This window comes from Heloderma suspectum, chromosome 2, assembly GCF_057233095.1.
Source record: "Heloderma suspectum isolate Gila_16-S chromosome 2, 16-S_ref, whole genome shotgun sequence".
NCBI lineage: Eukaryota > Metazoa > Chordata > Lepidosauria > Squamata > Helodermatidae > Heloderma > Heloderma suspectum.
This window is the reverse complement of record NC_139459.1, coordinates 354,249,209-354,275,085: the sequence shown is the minus strand read 5'-3', so window position 1 is coordinate 354,275,085 and position 25,877 is coordinate 354,249,209. Positions and strand designations below refer to the sequence as shown.

General features: G+C 45.1%; 1 protein-coding gene across 1 annotated transcript; it reads left to right on the top strand.

The window, feature by feature from the left end:
* Positions 1-342: 342 nt before the first annotated feature.
* On the top strand, positions 343-1,281 carry LOC146355510 (vomeronasal type-2 receptor 26-like). Its single transcript, XM_084829914.1, has one exon. The coding sequence runs from the start codon at positions 343-345 to the stop codon at positions 1,279-1,281; it is 939 nt and encodes a 312-aa protein (XP_084686040.1).
* The last annotated feature ends 24,596 nt before the right edge of the window (positions 1,282-25,877 follow it).

Sequence of the window (25,877 nt, the reverse complement as noted above, 5' to 3'; positions counted from 1 at the left end):
TAGATCTAACCTCCATGAATGTATCTAATCCTTCTTGTAAGCTACAAGCCACCATCAAATATTGTTGCATGGAATTCGGCAGCATGGCATCTTCTCATCCCTAATTCATGAGGTCAATTTTTGCTCTCTCCCCCATCCTTGTCTCATCTTCCTCTGACGGCATATATGCTTTCACCCACTAATGCATATTTTAAAGCAGGGCTGGGCAGGAAATAGATCTCCAGATGTTTGGGACGTCAGTCTCCAGAAGCCACAGCTAGCATGGCCAATAGCCAGGAATGCTCAGAATAGTAGTCCAAAAGATTGTCAGGGCACGACCCTTAGGATAAGGATGAATTAGTGATGCTGCCCCTGCTCTTCTTTTTTTCAGATGCAGACCATTGCAACAAGTGTCCAGATGATCAACATCCAAATGAAGACCGGGATCAATGCGTTCCTAAACTTAGAAACTTCCTCTCTTACAAAGGACCCTTGGGGATTATCCTAGCTCTCTGTTCCCTTTTGCTGTCCCTAACCACTGGTCTTCTTTTAGGCATCTTCATTAAATATCGAGAAACTCCAGTGGTCAAAGCCAACAACCGTGACCTCACCTACATGCTCCTCGTCTCCCTCCTGCTTTCCTTCTTGTCCTCCTTTCTATTCATCGGTCAACCCCAGAAGGTGACCTGCCTTCTCCGACAATCTGCCTTCAGCATCATCTTCTCAGTCGCTGTCTCTTCTTTGTTGGCCAAAACTATCATGGTGGTAGTGGCGTTTCTAGCCACAAAACCAGGAAACAGGATGAGGAAATGGCTGGGGAAAAGTTTAGCAAATTCCATTGTGATTTCCTGCTCTGGTGTTCAAGTGGGCATCTGCATGATCTGGCTGGGAATCTCTCCTCCATTCCCAGACTCCGACATGCATTCCCAGACTGGGCACATCATCCTGCAATGTAACGAAGGGTCTGCTGTCATGTTTTATACTGCCCTTGGCTACATGGGCTTTCTGGCTGCCATCTGTTTCACAGTGGCTTCCCTAGCCAGGAAGCTGCCTGGGACATTCAATGAAGCCAAGCTCATCACTTTCAGCATGTTGGTGTTTTGCAGTGTTTGGGTGTCCTTTGTGCCAACGTACCTGAGCACCAAGGGGAAATACATGGTGGCTGTGCAGGTCTTCTCTATCTTGGCCTCCAATTTGGGATTATTGGGTTGCATCTTCATCCCCAAATGCTACATTATTGTATTGAGGCCAGATCTTAATAAGAAGGAGCATCTAATGACGAAACCAAAAGATTGCACATGATTGTACACTTAATTTGTACAGCATGGAGATAATGTTCTTCCTTTGGGTTGGAACGTTTTTTGCGTGCTATTCTTAGAAATGGTTGGTTTGTTGGTTGATGGTAGGATTTGTCCTGCACATCTGGTATGGCTCCATTGTGGGGAAGGCTGATTTATAGTGTGCAGTTTGACCGATTTGTCCTTGTCCTGAGAGATCATGCTGTAGAGTTGGGGATTTAGTGATTATATAGATCAGTAGGTAACCATCCCATGCATATACCAGGTACAAAGGTGTCACCTACAAACCGTACTGTTATTATGTATTCAGACACAGGTTTTAGAAATTCAGCACTCTTGAGATCAGGCATATCTTTTCATCTTTTACTTCAGAATCCCAAGCAGTTTCTACCTGATTTACACTTTAAGATATAATTCCATGGAACAAAAAGAAAAATACATAGTTGTTCCAAACAAAACACATTTTAAGCTCTTTAAGAATTATTAAGGAGCATTCCCTTTAAAGCAAAATATTTTACCCACATGACATTTCTGAACTGGTAGCAAAATATGTAAAGAAATCATCGAGGACTGCTGCCATTGTCCTTTTGAGAATAGATGTAGTATCCTGTGAGAACCGATGTTGGGTTCTGTGAGGACAGCTGGAATGACCTCTAGTTCCTGCATTTTGCCTCTCATATTTAAATGCTTTCTTCTCAACTGGGGACATATGTTTCTCACAAAACATGCATTAATCTAACAGGTTTTTGTTTGTTTTTCCACAAGTTTTCAGCTATCCTTTTGGGAAGTAATCTATATATTTCATTACTTGTCAGCTTTGGCTGAGCTACATTTCTTTAAGCCTTCTAAATGTTAAACGCAAGTATGGGTGGATGCCCCCCATCTGGGTCCCCTGGGTCCCCTCCTCCAATATTGCATAGATGAGGACTTTACATAAATATTAAATTTCCAGAAGTTCCTGCGTCCCCCCCACCTTTTTTGAAATGGTGACCATGGGAACAACAGCTGCTTGTGGATTGTAGGTGACCATGGCTTGGCAAGCATGGAGGGATGAGAGCAGGGACAGCAGCTCAGGCGGTGTGGCCTGGAGGCACGATGATTGGGACTCTGTCGTTCTCCCAGACCCATTGTATGCCTCGTCATACACCTGACCATCTCTAGTTTAATATCCAGAATAAATCCTGACAGAATACTTGGACAATTACTTCTGCTGCTCCTCCTACTACTACTCCTACTTCCATTACTCCTTCTCCTCTCCCTCATGGGGCACGAGCCCTTGCTAGGGTGGAAAAGGGAGAAAATAATAGTTTTCATTTCCAGTTTCAAGACAACTCTTTTTTTCTCCTCAACAGTGGAAGGGAGAGACAGCAGAATTTTAGCTGTTTCTGATTGGACAGTAGGTGTCCCTTCAGAAATGAAGAGATGGCAGGTGCAGCGAAGACATGTATAGCTGAACTTCCTAACTCAGATCTTATGACATTAGCCTGGGGCGTGAGTTCTTTCTTTCTTGTAAGTCATTGCTATTGCCTGAGGCGCTGCATTGCCATTTTGCAGTTTCATGCATTCTACCTCATGCCTTCCTGCCTTTCAGCATTTTCAGAAGACTTTTATGCTTCTATCTTTCTTGATTCCTTCTTTGGAAACAGGGTCAACTCCAGTTTGGGGTGCTCCCTTGGCAAAGTGCCTTCTCTTGGATGCTCTCCTATGTTGGGGGAGGGGAATGACAGGCTTGCCTGGCAGCAGTGGAAGATGAAGTAGTAGACATCAGCAAAACTCCATATCATCAGGTTCCATGACTGGGAGCTGCCATTTCCCAGAATGCCTCCAGTGTAGTATTACTCTAGGACTAGGGTTGCAGGTCTGGAATGTCCCAGGCCCTGAGATTTCAGGGCCCAAACCTGAGGCCTAGGGACTGGCCCCTGCTGATGTCACAGGGGGTGGGCCCTCATTATGTCATTAAGCATGATACATGAAGCATCAACCACAGTTGCTCAGAGAATGTAATTCAAATAAAAAACACAGAGTCTAACAAATGATAACATAGTCCTCTAGTTGGAAATTAAGATAGGAACCTTAGCTTAAAGGGGGTGTTCTCAGGTCCAGCTAAAGTGAGGAGATCATTCCTTATCACCTGTTTAAATGCCTGGGTAGGGAACATTAAATCTAGCTCATTTTCTTCTGGCAGGAAGAATTTCAGTGCCCTCAGGCCAGTCACCAGAAGTCCATTGTATGAAGATGGGAAACTAAACCATATAGAACTCAATGGGACCTACTTCTGAGTAGATGTGGTTAGGATTCTGCTGTTCTTGGTAAGGCTCGACTAATGGGGATCCCTCTCAAAATTATCCATAAGCCATAACATTTTAGGCAAGACAGCAAATGGTGACCACTTCCCTAGGCCCCTGGGTGGCTAAATTGCTTTGGCATCTCAGAAAGAATACCCCATAAGCATTTCTCCCTGGGAGTAGAAGTACAATAATACATTAATAACAATTTGTTGTCCTTTCATGGCACCCTAAATCAGCTGCCCAAAGAGACACCTCACTCTCCATTTTGATAGGCCTGAATCTCTGCCCCAGAAGTCTGAAATGGTTCCCATAACGATTTCCTGTCCTGTATAAACAGATGCAAACAGAAATTGTAGCACAGACTGACTGTTCCTACGGCTATTATAACTTCAGTTTGGTACTACAGACTTTGTGACATGGCAATCCTGTACCAAAAAATGTAGCTGACAAATATGGATGTTGGAGAAAACCTCCACGTACCCCGATGAGGCTGGACTCTATTGAATCCGGCCCCCCAAAGTCTGTGGAGGATTGGATCTCTTACCTCCATCTCCCCGTGAAGTTCCCTCACCAGTCAGATCCTGCCTGTCGCAGGCTCCGAAGCCCCAGCGATACAACCGCCATTGCCGTATCGCTGGTCGGACTGACGGACTGCATATGCAAATGGCATCTGCTATGTCATTTGCATCCCTGCTCTATGACATGATAGGCTACATAAATCCGTACGTAGCCTATTGCATGAAAAACCAGGGACACAAATGGCGTATTTGCATCTGTGTTCCTTCGCGCGATACGCTATGTAAAGATTTACGTAGCCTATCACGTCAAAGAGCAGGGACACGGTATGTCAGTCCAGCCAGCAATGCTGCAATGGCGGCCGTATCACTGGGGCTTCACAGCTGGCCTTCAAAGATCACGGGGGGAGGGATGAATCGCCTCCCCCCCGTGGACCCCCCCCCTGCTGGAATGGCAGGTAAGTAATTCGTACTTCCCCACTGGCTAAGCAGGCTGCATTTGGTAATTCTGCTTAGGGATGGACAAAAGGACTTACCTGGTCCTGCAGCTTGCTTCGCGGTGGGGCAGAGGCGCTTCGCTTCTCCCCCTGAAGTTCAGGCGAGGGGGGGGAGGCGCCAGGATGGGACTTACTGTGGGCCGAATGTCCCTCTCGGCGGCGTTTCGGCGGGGGTGGGGGCGGCGGCTGGTCTACCGACTGGCTGCCGCTGGAGCCGTTGCAAAAAAAAAAAGGTAAAGTTAAAAAAACAACAAAAACACCCGTGATAGGCTACGTAACGATTTACGTAGCCTATCACGGCTAGATTTCCTAAGTCAGCCATGATAGGCTACGTAAATCATCACGTAGCCTATCACGGGTGACTTTGAAAAAAGAAAAAAAAAAGTGTGTACGCAAATGGCGGCGCCCATGGGGTGCCACCATTTGCGTTCCTTAGTTTGGCACGTCTAGTCTACGTGAAGATTTACATAGACTACGGCAAAAATAAGGGCAACGCAAATAGCGTTCCCTTATTTTTGCCGTAGTCTACGTAAATCTTTACGTAGACTAGATGTGCCAAACTAAGGAACGCAAATGGCGGCGCCCCATGGGCGCTGCCATTTGCGTACGCGCATCTTTTTTTTTTTTTCAAAGTCACCCATGATAGGCTACGTGACGATTTACATAGCCTATCATGGCTGACTTTGGAAAGCTAGCCATGATAGGCTACATAAATCGTTACGCAGCCTATCATGGGTGTGTGGTTTTTTTACTTTACTTTTTTTTTCGCTGCCAGGGAGATGGGGCACTCCTCCCCGGCCTGAATTTTGGCGGCGAGGGATGGGGCGCCTCCCCCCCCTCGCCTGAACTTCAGGGGAAGAAGCGATGCGCCTCCCCCCCACAGCGAAACAAGCTGCAGGACCAGGTAAGTCCCTTTCATCCATCCCTAGCTCAAAGTTGTTTTGAAAACTCCTATCTAATTAGGAGGTAAACCAGGGCTGATGTGCCCCAATGCAGTTTTTAGTGTTTATGGACTAAGGGATACCAGCATTATTCGAGGACCTACAAGATTCGTTTAAAAAGAACGATGACAACACCAAGGAGGAGAAAAGTGCCGTCAACCCCTTCCACACCTCCCTTGGCAAAGGCTTCGAGAAGCCATGAAAATATAGAGGAGTTACTTGCTCTGATAGAAGCTTTGTCTTTGCAATCTGCTGAACAGGCTAAGAGACTGGATTTAATCCAAAATTCTATCACCACCCTGCAAGGGGCTGTGGATTTAATTAACAACTCTTGGCAAAAAAATGGAGGCGAAGCTTAACGAGCTACCAGATCGAATGGCAGTGCAGGAGATCATTGCGAAAGCTTTTCATAATAATTTTTCTGCAAGAATCTCACAATTGGAGGCTTTCACATGCAGAGCAAATGTGCGTATTACTGGTATCAAAGATTTATCTACTGATATAAATTTGTTTAGTTTTGTAGATAAGTTCCTGCATGAGATACTTCCTTTGTCATCTGATTATGTACTTGATATTGAGCATACATTCTGTGTACCAAATGCTAGAGGGACTGACTATACAATTATAGTTCAATTTGCAAGAATCTCCACAAAAAAATATATCCTGCATTTGGCAAGACACGGGGGGGGGGGAATCTTTTTTGGGGATGAAAACAAGATAGAGTTATGTTATTTCCGGATTACACCAAAGAAGTTGTTGATAAAAGAAGGCTATTTACCAAGGTGAGAAATCTGGCAAAACAAATGAATCTACAATATCATAGAATCATAGAGTAGTAGTAGGGTTGGAAGGGGCCTACCCCTGCTCAATGCAGGAATCCAAGTCAGAGCATCCCTGACAAATGGCTGTCCAGCCTCGTCTTGAAGGCCTCCAGTGTGGGAGAGCCCACCACCTCCCCAGGTAATTGGTTCCATTGTTGTATTGCTCTTACAGTCAGGAAGTTTTTCCTGATGTTCAGCCGGAATCTGGCTTCCTGTAACTTGAGTCCATTATTCCGTGTCCTGCACTCTGGGATGATCAAAAAGAGATCCTGGCCTTCTTCTCTGTGACATCCTTTCAATACTTGAAGAGTGCTATCATATCTCCCCTCAGTCTTCTCTTCTCAAGGCTAAACATGCCCAGTTCTTTCAGTCTCTCTTCATAGGGCTTTGTTTCCAGTCCCCTGATCATCTTTGTTGCCCTCTTCTGAACCCTCTCCAGTTTGTCTGCATCCTTCTGAAAGTGTGGTGCCCAGAACTGGACACAGTACTCCAGATGAGGCCTAACCAGTGCTAAGTAGAGGGGAACTAGTACTTCCCGGGATTTGGAAGCTATGCTTCTATTAATGCAGCCCAAAAGAGCATTTGCCTTTTTTGCAGCCACATCACATTGTTGGCTCATATTCAGCTTGTGATCGACAACAATTCCAAGATCCTTCTCGCTTGTAGTGTGGTTGAGCCACGCATCCCCCAGTATCATTTAAAATATCCTACTATGCTTTGCATATTCTCTGAAGGTCAGATGAAGAAGTTTCAAAATCACGAAATGGCGGAGGCATGGCTAATGGGAAAAACATGCGAGACTTCTGCTCCTGCTCCATGAAATGGAATTTACAAACATGTTTTATCAATTGGCTATGTTTAGTCTGTAAAGCCAGAGACAGCTGATTATGAATATCCATTCTTTTTCTTTCATCCTTTTCCCTTCCCCCCCTTTCTTCTCTTAAAATGGATATGATAGACTGTATTTAAATCTTCCGTGTGAGGGTGTACAGAAATGTGCACACTCATTTATATATTTAGAAATGATACTATCGAAAATATAGTTAGTAGTATAAAATATATTAGTGACTGTTTTATTTTTCTATTTTTTTAGTCTTTATAATCTCTTTTCTTTTTAATTATTATTACCAATATTGTCCATATTATGATACTAGGATTAGTAAATATTTTTGGCTGGTTGTTCTTAAGCTTTATCATTATATAGTAGCTAAAAGGCATGATATAGCCAATGGAAATGAATTCTAAGCTTGCTTCTTTGTTATAAGCCTGAAGACACAATATTGAAATTGATGATTTATGCTGTATTGACCTATAAGACTGATATAATCTTTAAGTGCAGTGATATTTGAAATTTATGTGTAATGTAGTTTAAATTTAAGTTTGTTATGTAAACTTCTGTTTATATTTTGCTTTGATTTCCTCTCTTTTTGTGTTTGTTTGTTTGTTTCCCCTTTGGTCTTCTCTCTCCTTTTTATATTACCTCCTTTCTTCCTCTCTATTTTCCCCCTTTATTTCATTATTGAGGGGTCCTCTCAAGAATACTGTAATGTTTGAAACTGTAGAAGATGATTATGTGGTTGGTGGTCTATGGTTCATTTATACAGATAAAAGTAGAATACAATGTATTGGGGGGGGGGAGAACTTCCCAGAGGTTTCCAAAGGCTGGTTTGCTTTTCTATGTGGCTCTGAGGTTATGATGGTGATATACAACATTCCCTGTTTCAACAGGTTGTTGTTACTGCATGATGATGATGGTGATGGTGTGTTTTGATCCCCCCTCTTTGGCACTAAAGAACTTAAAGTCACTTAATTCTCCTGGAAATTGGAGTTATTGCTTGAACAGCAGTGTGTGAGTCCAAAGGGTGCTTTTCTGTGGTGGTGTGAATCCCCCCCCCGCCACATAAGAGTCATGATCTCATTTCCCCTTTTGTGTGGCATGAGGTGCTGGCTAATGGAGATTTATGAGACTGCTCCATTTCTGGTGACCCTGCTGTCTGGCACCCAAGCTCCAGTTAGCACCCGTTCAAACTCAGGAGTCATAATATGGGCACTGCATTGCCTTGGAAATGCCAGGAAAGAAAAAGACGTGATTCACCCCACATGTGGTGTAGCTGCTGTGTAATGTTATGCTAATTTTTTATAAGAAGGAAGGCAGTACACTCCTTTCACAGATGTGCCTGCTTCAGAAGAAAGCACAGGAATGTTACTGAGGAATAAATGAATATATACACAAGGCACATACGCAAGGCAGGGCTGAACCTTCTGTATTGCATTGATAGTGGCAGGGTCTGTGCTCAGGCCATGATCTTGTTCAAAGATTAGCAGCATTTTATGAATTAGCTGTGGCACAAAGTGCCTGTGAGCTGGTTGGGGAGCAGAGGGATTCCCGGTTCAAATGCTTCCTTGACTCTGCCGCACCTATCATTGGAGATCAGGTTTGTTGCAGTAGTTAGGTTCAAGGGTTGGGACCAAGACCCACTGGACCCTGGTAGAAACCTCCACTCAGCCATGGATTTCTCGGAGTGACCTTTGGCCTGTCACTGTAAGGGGAAGAATCACACAGGCTACATTTCCAGGGCACCCAGTATTAAATATTCAGTTGCACAAAGGCTGAAACAACATCATAAGCTAAAGTGCATTTATTAAAGAAAGATAAAGAAAGCTGGACACGTACGCAAACCTTCCAGTCAACCAAGCAAGGGCATCCTTCCAAATCTAGCAGCTGTACGCCTGGCATTCACACCACAGTTTGCCAGCAAAGGAGACCTTCTTGCTCTGGCAAAGGGAACCTTCTCACAATACACAGAACCTCCCTTGCGGCCCTGCAATCAGGAGGAGGGGACCCCGAGTCCCAATGTAGTCAGACTTTAAAACATTTTCAAAATTGGTGACCTCCTTCTTAATATGTTTTCTAATATTCTTAGATCTGTTGGAACACATCACCTTTGGGTCATCCTATTCCCATAAAGTCTTCCCCCCTTCCCCTAAAGTCACCTCCCTCCTTGATGTAGGTTGTTGACTCCAAATGGACCTTAAGTTCTGCTTTGTTGCAGTCCAGAACTCTTTTTATACTTTGCTTATGTCTAGGCACAGGGAGCTGTAAAACTACATCATTAGCGATTCTGGGTGAAGAGAATCCAAAACTGCAGCATTGGCATTTCTTTGTCTTTTTTTTAATAACCTTGGACTGGTCACTTTCATGAATATAAGGCCTCACAGAATTCAAAGAGCACTAAAACATTCCTTGTTATACTCTGTATTGCTTCTAATAAGCTTCTACTACAATGGATCTGTGTCTCTGTGATTCCCTACTTGCCCCTTAAACCCAATACTGTTACCCCCACTTATAAGGACTATCCTTTAATACTAATTCATAACAATCAGTACTATGCCATGCTTATAGGCTCTCACAGCCCTTAAACTCACCATGCACCACAGAAGATGTGCCCCTATCCCCCTTATATATATACCCCCCCATAATATCACTATATTAAGTGGAAAAAAAAGGACAAAAAAAACATATGTTCCCCCCAAATGTGTTTACCTTTCAGGGGAAGGACCGCAAAAGGGAGCCCGCCTAGCTGCCCTTGGCAGGGAGTTCTACAGCCTGATTTCAGAGTGAGCTCCCCAGTTGCAATGTGTCTGGGAAGAATGCAGGTTGCCCATGGAGAGATGCAAATTGCTTGGCTACTGTTCTTCTGTATTTCCTTTCTCGTTTGGAAACCGACTGCTCCCTTTCATATCTGTTCCCACCAAAATACACCAAAAGACACACACCGAACAACACCAGAACACCCCACCAAAAATAGCACCATGTCCTAGAGGACCACCCTACCATCTCATAAGCTATTTCAAGATATATTTTGATTGAATATACACTGCAATTATGTTATGCATAAGGACATAAGAAGAGCCATGCTGGATCAGACTAAGGGTCTATCAAGTCCAGCATTCCATTCACACAGTGGCCAACCAGCTGCTAACAATGTCTAGCAGATCACCCCTGTCTACATGTTTATTGACACTCTCAAAGGGCTCTACAAAGTTAGTGAGATAGGATTTACCTTTGTGGAAGCCATGGTGATTCTTTTTCAGCAGGGCTTGTCCTTCTATATGCGTACTACTTTTATCTAAAATAATGCCTTCAACCAATTTCCCCAGAACAGATGTTATGCTAACTGGCCTGTAATTTCCTGGATCCTGCCTGGATCCCTTTTAAAAACTTGGTGTTACATTAGCCATCTGCCAGTCCTCTGGTATAGAGGCTGACCTTAGGGACATGTTGCATAGTTTGGTTAGAAGTAGGGATGGGCGAAAGTCACTTACCTCATCTCGCAGCTTGCTTCGCGGTGGGGGGGAGGCGCTTCGCTTCTCCCCCCGAAATTCAGGGCGGGGGTGGAGGCGCCTCGCCTCGCCCGGCCGAAATTCAGGCCGGGGAGGAGGCGCCTCACCTTGCCCGGCCGCGAAATAAAAAGTTTAAAAAAAACACGTCCCCCTGATAGGCTACGTGATGATTAACGTAGCCTATCATGGCTAGATCTGCAAAGTCAGCCGTGATAGGCTACTTTAATCATCACGTAGCCTATCATGGGTGACTAAAAAAAAAAAAAAGCACGTACGCAAATGGCGGCCCGCATAGGGAGCCTCCATTCGCGTTCCTTATTTGGTGGCTGTAGTCTATGTAAATCTTTACGTAGACTATGGCGAAAATAAGGGCAACGCAAATAGCTAATTTTCATGTTAATCGTCATGTAGCCTATCACGGGGCTGTTTTTGTTTTTTTTTACTTTTCTGTAATGGCGGTGGTGGCAGCCGGTTGGTAGACCGGCTGCTGCCCCCGCCCCTGTTGAAGCCCTGCTGAACCACCGCTGGGACCTGCCGCCGGGAGCGACATTCGGGAAAGGTAAGTCCCATCCCGGGGGGGGGGCGGGGGGGCGGAGAATTTCTCCCCGAAACTACTTCGGGGGGCTGAATGCGTTGGCACTCGGCCCCCCGAAGTTTCGGCAAGAAATTCTCCCCCATCCCTAGTTAGAAGATGATTAATTTCATATTTGAGTTCCTAGAGAACTCTAGGATGCATACCATCTCTGCCCAGTGATTTCTTTGCTTTCAATTTATCACTAAGGTTCAGAACATCAGTGTTTGTCACCACTATTTGCCTCAGTTCCTCAAACTCCTTTCCTGAAAACATCAGTTCAGGCACAGGTATGTGTCCTATATCCTCTGCAGTAAATTCAGATGAAAAGAATTCATTCAGCTTCTCTGCAATCTCCTTGTCCTCCTTTAGTACTCCTTTAACTCCATTGTCATCCAGTGGTCCAACTGCCTCTCTAGCTAATTTCAAGCTTCTGATATATTTGAAGAATTCTTTAGTGTTGGCCTTGATAATGTTAGCGATATGTAGGGGTGTACGAAATCCCACTTACCTGGCTCCTCTGGGTTCACTGGGGGGGGGAGGCGCTCTGTGCCTCCCCCCAGAATCCTGGCCGGCCGGCTCCACTCCGCTGGGCAGCCCTGCAGGGACGCAAATGGCGGCTGTCGTAGCCACCATCATTTGCGCCCTTTCTTTCACTGTGATAGGCTACATACGTTTTTACGTAGCCTATCACGGAAGGGGGAAAACCCCAGCATATGCAAATGGCGGTAGCTGCCACCATTTGCGTACGCTCGGTTCCCCCACCCGCCGTGATAGGCTACGTAAATACTTACGTAGCCTATCACGGCCTCCGCAGGGACACAAATGGCATCCCTGCATTAGCTGTGATAGGCTACATAAGTATTTACGTAGCCTATCACGGATGAAGAGGAAGACGCAAATGGTGGCCGCAGGACGACCGCCATTCGCACAGCAGTGCAGACAGGAGCAGGTATGTTTTGCACGCCTTTCATGGGGTGGGGGCGACGGGCACTTCATCCCACGTGCCCATCGTGGGTTGGGGGGGGCTTCATTCCACGATGGTTTTCGGGGGGCTGAATGCACTGGAATTTGGCCTCACCGAGATCCATCGCGGAATTCTCTGACATCCCTAGCGATATGCTCTTCAAAATTATTTTTTGCATGTTTTATTACCTGCTTGTATCGCCTTCGTGTAAGTTTGTGTTCCCTTTCATTTTTCTCACTTGAGCATGACTTCCATTTTCTGAAGGAAGCTCTCTCTTCAGGGGGCTGTGGATTTAATTAATATCTCTACGTAAATCTTTACGTTGCCCATCATGGCAAAGAGCAGGGACGCAAATGGTGTCTGCTACACCGGACACCATTTGCTTCCACAGACCGGCAGCAGACAGCAGTGGAAGACCTGGGACCAGCTCGCGGAAAGGTAGGATCCAGCCAGCGCAAACTTCATGGGGTGGTGGAGATGAGTGGTCTGTTCTGCCATAGACTCCGGGAGAATTCTGCCACAGACTCCAATGAGGCCGGATTCTCATTGGAGTCTGTGGTAGGGATGTACAAAACCCCCCTTACCTTGCTCCGCTGGGTTCTGCTGGGGTGGGGAGGCGCTCCGTCCCTCCCCATGGAATCCTCGCCAGCCAGCTCCACTCTGCGGGGATTCTGCAGAGCCGCCGGCCAGCTCTGCCAGCAGCTGGACATCCGGCCGCTGGCTAGCAGGGACGCAAATGGCAGCGGCCATAGCCGCCAACGTTTGCATTCCTGAATTCAGCCGTGATAGGCTATGTAAAGACTTATGTAGCCTATCACGTCTCGGTTAAAAAAAAAAAAGGATGCAAATTCGCATTCCCTATTTTTGTTTGTCTTAGACTACGTAAATATTTATGTAGACTAAGACGGCAAAAATAAAGGGGAACGCAAATAGCGTCCGCTATGCTATTTGCGTTCCCCCTAATTTTCACCGCCTTAGTCTATGTAAATATTTATGTAGACTAAGACAAACAAAAATAGGGAACACAAATGGCGGCGGCCGTAGCTGCCATTTGCATACACTTTTTTTTTTTTAACCCAGACGTGATAGGCTACGTAAGTCTTTATATCGCCTATCACGAATGGGGGGGGGGAAGACTGCAAATGGCTGCTGCAGCGGCAGCCGTTCGGAAGACCAGCCGCCGCCGCCACCTCTGCCAAAGCCGCCGCTGGAGCCGCCGCCATCCGGAATATCCTCCCCAGGTAAGTCTCGTCCTGGAGGGGATCCGCAGGGGGCTGGGGGTGGCAGGCCATTCTGCCATGGAGTTTGGGAGGCCAAATGCACTGGCATTCGGCCTCACCGAGATCCGTGGCAGATTTCTCTGACATCCCTAGTCCGTGGTGGAATTCTCCGCCATCCTTACCTGGGAAGGCATCCAACATCCAGAGTTGCACTCTACAAGATCCTGTACTTTCCAGTGCAATGCACTACATCTTACAGGGATGGCCAAAACAGAATCCAGGAGAAGAATTTCATTCCTTCTGGGCAAGGAGTATAGAACTGAGCATAGAGGATGGCTGTAGCTTGTGGGCCACATGAGTTGTGTTACCCCCCAAGGATGACAAGAAGTAGTGAGGGAATTATATGAGGCCCATCCTAGAATATCCCGGATGAAAGCTCTTGCTTATAGCTAAGCCTGGTGGCCACACTTGGATGAAGACCTGGAAGGAGTGGTTAAGCACTGCTCCCAATGTCAACTGCATCAATACTCTCCAGTACAGCCCCCCTTGCACTTATGGGAGTGGCCAGGGCAGCCTTGGTTACATTTTCACATAGACTGTGCAGTGCCCTATTCAGGGAAGGTTTGCATGATCCTCATTCAAAGTGGTTGAAAGGCAGGTTCCAGGAACTCCACAACCTCAGAAGCAACTTGTAGCAAACTTCAACAGATGTTTGCCATACATGGCCTGCCGGTGGTAGTGGTCACTGATAATGCGCCCAGTTTCGCAAGTCATTAATTTAAAGAGTTCCTCAATAAAAAATGGGGTAAAATATATGCAGACCTTGCCTTATTACCCAGCTTCAAATGGTTGGGCAGAAAGAGTGGTGAGGACTTTTAAAGAAAACGTGAGGAAAATGACTATGGGAATTTTAGAAGTAAAATTGGCTCACTTTCTTTTGAAATACAGAATGCACTCCTCAAACCACCACAGGCATGTTGTTCAGTCGTTCAGTCGTGTCCGACTCTTCGTGACCCCATGGACCATAGCACGCCAGGCCTTCCTGTCCTGCGTTCTCTCCCGGAGCGTGCTCAAGTTCATATTCATTGCATCCGTGATGCTATCTAGCCATCTCATCCTCTGCCGTCCCCTTCTTCTTTTGCCTTCAGTCTTTCCCAGCATCAGGGTCTTTTCCAGGGAGTTTTCTCTTCGCATTAGGTGGCCAAAATATTGGAGCTTCAGCTTCATTATCTGTCCTTCCAATGAGCAGTCAGGGTTGATTTCCTTTAGGATGGACTGATTTGACCTCCTTGCAGTCCAGGGGACTCGTAAGAGTCTTCTCCAGCACCACAGTTCGAAAGCATCAATTCTTCGGCACTCAGCCTTCCTTATAGTCCAGCTCTCACAGCCATACATTACTACTGGGAAAACCATAGCTTTGATTAGACGGACCTTTGTCGGCAAGGTGATGTCTCTGCTTCTGACTATGCTGTCTAGGTTTGCCATAGCTTTCCTCCCAAGGAGCAAGCGTCTTTTAATTTCATGGCTACAGTCACCGTCTGCGGTGATCTTGGAGCCCAAGAAAGTAAAATCTGTCACTGCTTCCATTTCTTCCCCTTCTATATGCCAGGAAGTGATAGGGCCAGATGACATGATCTTAGTTTTTTTAATGTTGAGTTTCAAACCAGCTTTTGCACTCTCCTCTTTCACCCTCAACAAGAGGCTCTTGAGATCCTCTTCGCTTTCTGCCATTAGGGTGGTATCGTCTGCATATCGGAGGTTGTTGATAATTTTCCCGGCAATCTTAATTCCGACCTCTGATTCATCCAACCCGGCATTTCTCATGATGTACTCTGCATATAAGTTAAATAAGCAGGGTGACAATATGCAGCCTTGTCGTACTCCTTTCCCAATTTTGAACCACTCGGTTGTTCCATGTGTGGTTCTTACTGTTGCTTCTTGACCCTCGTACAGGTTTCTCAGGAGACAGGTAAGGTGGTCTGGTACTCCCATCACTTTAAGAATTTGCCACAGTTTGTTGTGATCCACACAATCAAAGGCTTTAGCGTAGTCAATGAAGCAGAAATAGACGTTTTTCTGGAATTCTCTTGCTTTCTCCATGATGCAGCGAATGTTGGCGATTTGATCTCTAGTTCCTCTGCCTCTTCGAAACCCAGCTTGTACTTCCGGTAGTTCTCGGTTCGCATACTGCTGAAGCCTAGCTTGTAGGATTTTGAGCATCACCTTGCTGGCATGTGAAATGAGCGCAATTGTGCGGTAGTTTGAACACTCTTTGATGTTGCCCTTCTTTGGAATTGGAATGTAAACTGACCTTTTCCAGTCTTGTGGCCACTGTTGAGTGTTCCAGATTTGTTGGCATATTGAATGCAGCACTTTAACAGCATCATCTTTTAGGATTTTAAATAGCTCGGCTGGAATACTGTCATCTCCGCTAGCTTTGTTGTTACTAATGCTTCCTAAGGCCCACTTGACTTCACTCTCGAGGATGTCCGGCTCAAGTGCAGTGACCGCACTATCATGGCTATCAGGGACATTCAGATCTTTCCTGTATAGTTCTTCTGTGTATTCTTGCCACCTCTTCTTAATCTCATCTGCTTCTGTTAGGTCCCTGCCTTCTTTGTCCTTTATCATGCCTGTCTTTGCACAAAACGTTCCCCTGAGATCTCCAATTTTCTTGAAGAGATCTCTAGTCTTTCCCATTCTGTTGTTTTCCTCGATTTCTTTGCATTGTTCATTTAAGAAGGCCTTCTTGTCTCTCCTTGCTATTCTCTGGAACTCTGCATTTAGTTGGGTATATCTTCCCCTTTCTCCCTTGCTTTTCGCTTCCCTTCTTTCGTGAGCTACTTGTAAAGCCTCCTCAGACAGCCACTTGGCTTTCTTGCATTTCTTTTTCTTTGGGACGGATTTCGTTGCTGCCTCCTGAACAATGTTACGGACCTCCATCCATAGTTCCTCAGGCACTCTGTCTATCAGGTCTAATCCCTGAAATCTATTCCTCACCTCCACTGTATATTCATCAGGGATATGATTTAGGTCATACCTGAACGGTTTAGTGGTTTTCCCGACGTTCTTCAATTTAAGCCGAAATTTTGCAACAAGAAGCTCATGATCTGTGCCACAGTCAGCTCCAGGTCTTGTTTTTACTGACTGTATGGAGCTTCTCCATCTTTGGCTGCAAAGGACATAATCAATCTGATTTCGATATTGACCATCTTGTGACGTCCATGTGTAGAGTCGCCTCTTGTGCTGTTGGAAAAGAGTGTTTGCTATGATCAGCATGTTCTCTTGACAAAACTCTATTAGCTTTTGACCTGCTTCATTTTGTACACCAAGGCCATGCCTGCCTGTTATCCCAGTGATTTCTTGACTTCCTACTTTAGCATTCCAATCCACAGGCATGAGTCCTCCCCAACTGCTGATGGGAAGGACGATAAGGATTCATGTGGATTGACTGTATCCTGTCATGAAGGGAGAAGTGCAGAGAAAACAGACCAGTCAAAACTGCCTACATGACTATCATGCCAAAGAGAAAGTCTTGGGGGTACAGGATCCAGTGTATACAAAAAGTTTCAGTACCCACCAACCTCGATGTATTCCAGGCAGGTTCCAAGAACAAACGGGACCTTTATCATTCAAAGTAGCCATTTTCAAGGGTTGTGTAGTCAGGCGACATCAAGATGACATCCACATATGGATAAACACACCAGAAGAATCAGAGCAGTCACCTGAAGGGAATGACTTCACCCAAAGTGGAGCCCAGGGGAGTAATGAAAATGATAAAAAAATCCTGAGTTTAGTCAAGGGGGACCATCAACAAAAACTGTCAGTGAGCAAGTCAGACACAAATGATGGACACATACCTCAGGAGTTAGAGTGTACTCTTGAGGAAAAGCGTTATCCATTGAGAGAGCGAAGGGCTCCTGATTTTTTGAAGGACTATGCCCGAGGTGTGAATTTTGGGTGGGGAGAAATGTAGTAATTGGTAACTACAGAGTTAAATATTGTCTCCGCTTAGTATGGGTTGGAATTAAGACTCCACCGCTTTAGCTTGTGCTTACTTCCATTTTCCTAGATAGTTCAGTGTTAGCCTGTTCCGCAGTAAACAACCTCGTGTTGTTTGGGCCTACAGGTGAGCACTCTCTTTCATTTATATTATGTACAGGAGAACTTAATACCCCCTTGATACTTAGCTCTCTCTTATATGTTTGTAAGGGGTTACCCCTCTGGGATTTAGCTGTGCCTTTCTGAACTGCAGACCGGAAGGTCAGCAGTTCGAGACCCGAGTGCCGCATGATGGAGTGAGCTCCTGTCTTCAGTCCCAGCTCCTGCCAACCTAGCAGTTCGAAAGCAAGAAATTGCAAGTAGATAAATAGGTACCGCTTTGGCGGGAAAGGTAACAGTGTTCCGTGCACCTCGGTGTTCAGTCATGCCGGCCACATGACCACGGAAGCGTCTTCGGACAGCACTGGCTCTTCGGCTTAGAAACGGGGATGAGCCAACACTCTCTCCAGGATATATAAAATATGTCTCATTATTAAATTACCTTTGAACCGCTTCATTTTTATAGTAAGGACAGTCTTGCATATCTGAAAAACATTACACATTTATTACGGGATATACTTTCGTGGACAAGAATCTGCTTTCTTTTGTCATGTAATTTTTCCCATTGGAGAATCCAGTGGAAAATCCCCCTCCCTCCCATCCCTTCCTAGCAAAAGGAATCACTGACAACCTTTGCTGGGGAAAGATGGGGAACTGCTGCAGAGTAGCCTTGAGATGTCGAGGGTTCCTATGACACCCACCTTTGATAAGAACATGAGAGCTGTGCTGAACCAGACCAAAGGGCTGTCTAGTCCAGCAAAGGCCTTGCCAGTCTCAGCCAACCAGCTGCCTGTTGGAAACCCACAAGAAGGGTGTGAGCACAGCACTCTCCTGCTCATGTTCCCAAGCATCCCGTACACAGGGGCATCCTGCCTCAATGCTGGAGGTCATAAGTAGCCATCATGATTAGTAGCTATTGACAGCTTATTTGCCATGAATGTGTTCAATCTGCTTTTAAAGCAATCCAAGCTGTTGCCCATCTTGTGCTAGCAAGTTCTGTAGTATAACTGTGTGAAAAAGTAATTCCTTTAATCTGTCCCAAATCTCCCAGCATTCAGCTTCATGGGATGACCTTGGGTTGCAGTGATGTCAGACAATTCTTCTCCCTATCCATTTCCTCCACATCATTCATAAACTTGTACACATCTGTCACCTCTGCCCAGAAACACCTTTTATTCTAGGCAAAGCAGTCCCAGATGTTATTATCTTTCTGCGCAGAGGAGTTAGTCCATCTCCTTTAGTTGTCCTTTTCTGCATACCTTCAATACTACCACAAAATTTTCTAGGTTCCATAGATTTGTAATAACGCACTATGATATTGGCTGTTGTAGTAACAGTTATTTTTTGTTCTAATTATGGCCAACAGAGGATTTTCCTTTTCAAAGCAGATGTATGCAATATCAACATTTTAATCAACCTGTTCAGCACAACCCCAACATCTCTTTCTTTGTCAAGCAATGCTTGCTCACATCTCACCAGCATATGTAGGTGCGGTTTGCCTAGACTTCTGGGGAGAGTGCGGAGGCCTTTGTTTTTTCTCTGTATGTGTTTCTATATGCATCACCAATTTTGTTGGTTTGCTTTGTGGGAGCGAATATGTGTCTTGTTGTTCAGACTCTGATCTGTGCCTTATGTTTCTTGGCCAAGTTAGTTTTCCCTGAGCCTGACCAGTTTACCTTCTGTAAAATTGGAAGGGATGATAGAAGTTAGAACCAGCATTTTTCGAACTTGATGAAGTTCTCCAACATCCATGTGAAATCTTGTTCTCTTTTCAACCTATTTTTCCACTTGTTGTAATGGGAATATTGAATATATCTCTGTGTATTTTTTTATTTTTATTTTTTTAAATGCATATTCTTTTCTGAAAACACCCATCTCTTTGTCTCTTTCCTAGGTCAGTTATGGATTCGTCAGTCAACGTTCCCAAGGATAGATACGAGTTCCCCCTTTTTTTACTGGATAGTCCCCAAACCAGGACCTCCTTACCTGGGGATTGTCCAACTGCTCCTGCATTTCAGATGGACTTGGATTGGCCTCCTGGCTCCAGGCAATGACAGTGGAGAAAGGTTCATGAGCAGCTTTCCACCTCTGCTCATAAAAAATGGAATTTGCAAGGCCTTCTCAGCAAGCATCCCAGTTCTGGATAGGAGAAAAACGAAGTTCTACATAATTTCATATTTTATGAACACTCGGGTCACTGTAGTTGTTTTTCCAGTGGACTCTCAGATCATAATAACTCTAGTATTAATCATTCATAGAGTTGAATGAATCACAAAATCAAGTGTGGGGAAAGTTTTGATTGCAACAGCTCTGCAGACCTCAGCGTAACCTGGTTGTTCAAAATGGTTGATCGAGAGATCGCCCATGTTTCCTTGTCCTTCTTAATCAAGAAAAATAGGACACAATATGACAATTCGGACTCATTTTTTATTGCTATCATGCAGTAGGAGGTGACAGCATTTCATTGTTTATATTCAAGGAATATGTTGTCTGTGAAAGCATGGAAAAGATTTACAGAAAATGAGAACTGGGAGACATTGTCCCAGGATGTGACTGAAAAGATCCTGTCTCAATACTCGTATAGTGTTTACAGTTCCATCCAGGCTGTGGCATTGACCTTACATGCTGCATGCGCATCTCAACTGAATGGGATGAGGATGGCGGGTGGAGAGAAGCCAGCACTTCAAAGGGTACATTTGTGGCGGGTACTCCTTTTCCTTCACAGACGTTGCCTTCACCTACGTTTCTTCCCCAACTTTCCTCCAAGGAACTCAAGCCCATTTTTTGTCCTCACAACTGACCTGTACGTTCGGTTAAGCTATTGAGCTTTATAATAAAACCATAGTGGGGATTTGAACCCAACTGGGGGCAGGGATGTGGCAGTGGACATGCTGTAGTCTATCGGGTGCCCCAGTCAGAAATCCTTCTCTTTTTGAGTTTTTATTTTGAAAAGTTGCCCAGGAACAAAAGGGGATTCCATGGCTGTACCACACAGCCTGCTACTCAGCAATCTGCCAACCTGGGCTCGCCAGGGTGGTGTCAGATGTGGTGTTGGGATCTTTTATGATAATTGTGGAGTCAGTTCAATGTTCATGAATAAGCTGCCCTGTTGGGACTGGCTTAGGGCTTCATGGCTGTATCCAGTGGAGTCTGCTGGCTAAGCTGATGGGGAGGGGAAGGCACAGGACAGGTCAGCAGAGATGGAGCCAATGGATCACAGGAGGTGGAACAGTCTTTGCATCTCCAGTTGCCAGCAGCCCATTCCACAGCCATGCAAAAGCACTCCTTTAGCCCCAAGTTCCGTTATTCCAGAAACAACTCCCATCCCACAGACAATCCTGACTGAACATGGTGTGTGTGACACAGGATCCCATAAAATCATGATGCTGCCACCGTTAATGATGACATTCTCAGAGCCACACAGCCAGGGCCGGTTCAAGGCCATGTTGGGCCCCAGCCCTGCCATCTGCAGTGAGTCACCTACTCTGCCCCCAATACTGAATTCATATATATATATATATATATATATACACACACACACACACACACACACACACACACATATATATATATATATATATATATTGAGAGAGAGAGAGAGAGAGAGAGAGAGAGACCAAGTGAATGATGCACAATAATACATTATCATTGGTAATGAAGAGATCACAACCTGGCTGGATTTAGAGACCTACAACAACTGCCTCACTTTGCCTTGAGCTGCAAGGCCTGGAAGGACCATGTATGCAAATTCTCTTGAATGTGAGTAGAACTCTCCAGGCAACTGGGAATTCCACAGAGAGGCTAACATATTATATTGAGGCACAATGCTTGGACAGAGCTCATCAGCTGGAAGACTTGCTGCAGATTAGAGGTCCACATGTGGAGATCCAAGTTGTATAATGGATTTAGCTCTTTAACAAATGTATGTTTTTCCCATGTCATTCTACCTTCACCCTTTCCTGAGACATTTCCAGCTTTACAATAGTTCCATGGATGGAGCTTATTTGGGTGAGAACGGGGAACTGGCATCTGACTTCTATATCGTGAACTGGGTGGTGTTTCCCAACAAGTCCACTGCTAGAGTGGAAATTGGGAGTCTAGAGAGACAGGCCTCCTCGGAGATCAAGTTCACCATTGATCAGAAGGCCATTGGCTGGCCCAGGCTGTTGAACCAGGTGGGAAAAACTATGTGTTTCCTTTGATGCCTCTTGTTATCTCTTCTCAGGCAATCCTATGCATGCCTAATGCAAAATATATCCTTGGTCATTAAGTCCAGTGGAGCTTGCTCCCAGGTAAGTGGGCATAGGATTGGTGCCTTAAGCTCTATCAGTTTGTGAGCTGTAGTCACAATGGCTATAGCTGTGTCCAGTATCAGAAGCAGTATGCCTAGGTATACCAGTTGCTGGGGAACATGGCCAGAAGGGTGCTGTTGCACTCATGTCCTGCTTGTGAGTTCCTTGTGGGCAGCTGGTTGGCCACTGTGTGAACAGAATGCTAGACTCTTGGTCTTATCCAGCATGGTCCTTCTTATATTCATATTAGAGATAGGACCTCAATGTTCAGAAGCATTGTACCTCTGATTGCAAAGACACATAGAGAGAAAGACAAACACACAGACACACAGACACACAGAGTGGGGTGATGGGGGGTGTACCTTGGGGAGACTTTTTTTTCAAAAACCAAGGAAATTTAAGCATACCAAAAACCTAGTATCATAGAATCATAGACTAGTAGGGCTGGAAAGGGCCTACAAGACCATCGAGTCCAACCACATGGTCATTGCAGGAATGCATGTCTGAGCATCCCTGACAGATGGCTGTCCAGCCTCATCTTGAATGCCTCCAGTGTGGAACAGCCCACTACCTCTCTAGGTCATTGGTTCCATTGTTGTATTGCTCTAACAGTCAGGAAGTTTCTCCTGATGTTCAGATGGTATCTGGCTTCCTGTAACTTGAGCCCATGATTCTGTGTCCTGCATTCTGGGATGATTGAGAATAGATCCTGGCCTTCCTGTCTGTGGCAACCTTTGAAGGACTTGAAGAGCGCTATCCTATCTCCCCTCAGTCTTCTCTTTTCAAGGCTAAACATGCACAGTTCATTCAGTCTGTCTTCATAGGGCTTTGTTTCCAGTCCCCTGATCATCTTTGTTGCCCTAATGCTTTAAAAGAGCAGATGATAAGGCTATCTCATGTTGGTCCAAACTCCATATAGCCAGGAAATTGGAAGATAAGGCTGATGCCTTATCTGATGTGCCCCATCATCAGTCGTGATGTTGTGCTTACAACTTAGCCTCCATGCACCCACACTTTTCTTGGGTCTTTCATTCCCAAATCCACATGGGGAGGATGGAGTGCCTGGGACCAGCAAAGATGCTCTGTGTTGTCCTGGTCCTGCATTGCCTTATGAAGCATCTGAGTATTACTGTATTGCTGAGGCATCCACCCTAGCTTCCCATTTCCTGGCTTTGTGGAGTTTGGACCAACGTGAGATAGCCTTATCATCTGGTCTTTTAAACTGGCAGGTGTTTTGATGATTGAATAGTATAATAGGTGAGGACCAGATCGGGTGTCAAGCTGGCCATTCAGCTTCAGACCATTGTTGTATGTTAGCTCACTTGGCAGAGAAACATCCCTCAGTTCCTGGTGGGAAGCTTTTCACTGCCGTTATTGATCTTAAGTCTGCCTTTGATTTGGTCTCAAGGGAACTGTGATCGTCTAAATTATATACAGGTTCTATGGACAGGCGCTTACTGTTCCTCCTTAGAAGCTTGTCTAATCAGGCTTCTAGTCAACTTGGATGTGGGCAGCAGGGACAAGTTTCTAATCCAATCCCTGTTACAAGGGGTGTTTTGGCCCCTTTTCTTTTCAATGTATTTTTAAAAGATTTGGCCTCTTGTTTTTGCAATGTTGATTCCCATGCTCTCAAACTGTTCAACGCTAAGCTGCCTCTACTTTTCTATGCTGATGATGCTGTACTGCTGTCACTTTCCAGAATTGGGTTCAATCGCTTCTTGTCTGCATTTGTGATTTATTGCTCCAAGAACAGCTTGTCCATCAATTACAGCAAGTCTAAAGTTCTAGTGTTCTCAAAAGCTCGTAAACAGGATAAATGGGCTTTAAATGGTAACAGCATCAAGCATGTCTCCCATATAAAATACCGAGGCATACAAATGCAGAGCACCGGATTCAGGACTGAGCAACATAGGCAGGCAATTGATTCAGCAAACCTTAGCCAGCAGCAGCTGATCTCAAGATTTCTCTTTCTGCAAGGTGGTCAATTCATCCCCTCTGCAATTCAAATTTACAAAGGTAAGACTCTGGACCAGCTCACTCATGGCATTCCTGTTTGGATGTCAGGATTCTATTCCCAAAGGGAAAGAGTCCAGTCTGTATTTGTTAGGAAGCTATTGGGCCTTCCTTCTGGTGTGGGAAACCCAGTAATCTATCTGGAAGTGGGTATCCAATCAGCTGAATGCAAGCTATGGATTGATGCCTTCAAGTGGTGGTTACGTTGATGCTTTCTAGCAGTTCCTGACAACCATCTCTCCTTACTGCTTTCAGATTCCTATGTTGCCTGCTGGATGGGAGCAACTGAGAAGAAACTACATAGGCTAGGCTTCTCTGCGGAAGTTATGGGCAATGATGGGCTTGAGAAGGCCCAATTCCTTGTTGTTCAAAGAAGAATCAACATTGACCTACGGCATCTGAGAACTGCTGCAAATGAAGCTTATTTTCCATCACTTTATACTAAATATAACAATTCTAAAAATTATGGAATCACTGCAGTGCCACATCTGTACACAGTAAACATTGCAAAGTACAGAAGAACATCTGCTCTTGCCTGTTTTACTGTGCTGCCATCAGCACTATTAAGTGAACAATTTAGTAAGACCCCCAGTGAACAGCAATGTTTCTATGGTGCTGGAGGAACAGAATCAGTTGAACACATTTTTGTATATTGCAACTTCTATAGGGAATGCAGAGAAAAGCTGATTTTCCCATGATTAACTGCCTTCTCAGGAAGCAGTTCTGCCACTTTGGTATCAGCTTGTGCAAGGGAAGCGACTTCTTGTGTCATTGGAAAAGTTTTCCATGACGTTCAATGGAGACCAGGAAAAAATCTTGTTATTTTCTTGAGAGAAGCAACATTGTATGTTGTTCTTATACCAGTTTTAATTGTGTTTTATTTGTTTCATATTATTTTGATGACCTGTGACCCTAATACATTGTTGTTGATTTCATTGTTGACTTTTGTTGTTGTTGTTGTTGTTGTTGTTGTTCAGTCCTTCAGTTGTGTCCGACTCTTCGTGACCCCATGGACCATAGCACACCAGGCCTTTCTGTCCTCCGCTCTCTCCCGGAGCATGCTCAAGTTCATATTCATTGCATTGGTGATGCTCTCTAGCCATCTCATCCTCTGCCATCCCCTTCTTCTTTTGTCTTCAGTCTTTCCCAGCATCAGGGTCTTTTCCAGAGAGTTTTCTCTTCGCATTAGGTGGCCAAAATATTTGAGCTTCAGCTTCAGTATCTGTCCTTCCAATGAGCAGTCAGGGATGATTTCCTTTAGGATTGACTGATTTGACCTCCTTGCAGTCCAGGGGACTCGTAAGAGTCTTCTCCAGCACCACAGTTCGAAAGCATCAATTCTTCGGCGCTCAACCTTCCTTATAGTCCAGGAGCCATACATTACTACTGGGAAAACCATAGCTTTGATTAGACGGACCTTTTTCGGCAAGGTGATGTCTCTGCTTCTGACTATGCTGTCTAGGTTTGCCATAGCTTTCCTCCCAAGGAGCAAGCATCTTTTAATTTCATGGCTACAGTCACCGCCTGCAGTGATCTTGGAGCCCAAGAAAATAAAATCTGTCACAGCTTCCATTTCTTCCCCTTCTATATGCCAGGAAGTGATGGGGCCAGATGCCATGATCTGAGTTTTGTTAATGTGGATTTTCAAACCAGCTTTTGCACTCTCCTCTTTCACCCTCAACAAGAGGCTCTTGAGATCCTCTTTGCTTTCTGCCATTAGGGTGGTATCGTCTGCGTATCGGAGGTTGTTGATAATTCTCCCAGCAATCTTAATTCTGACCTGTGATTCATCCAACCCGGTGTTTCTCATGATGTACTCTGCATATAAGATAAATAAGCAGGGTGACAATATGTAGCCTTGTCGTACTCCTTTCCCAATTTTGAACCACTCGGTTGTTCCATGTTTGGTTCTTACTGTTGCTTCTTGACCCTCATACAGGTTTCTCAGGAGACAGGTAAGGTGGTCTGGTACTCCCATCACTTTAAGAGTTTGCCACAGTTTGTTGTGATCCACACAATCAAAGGCTTTA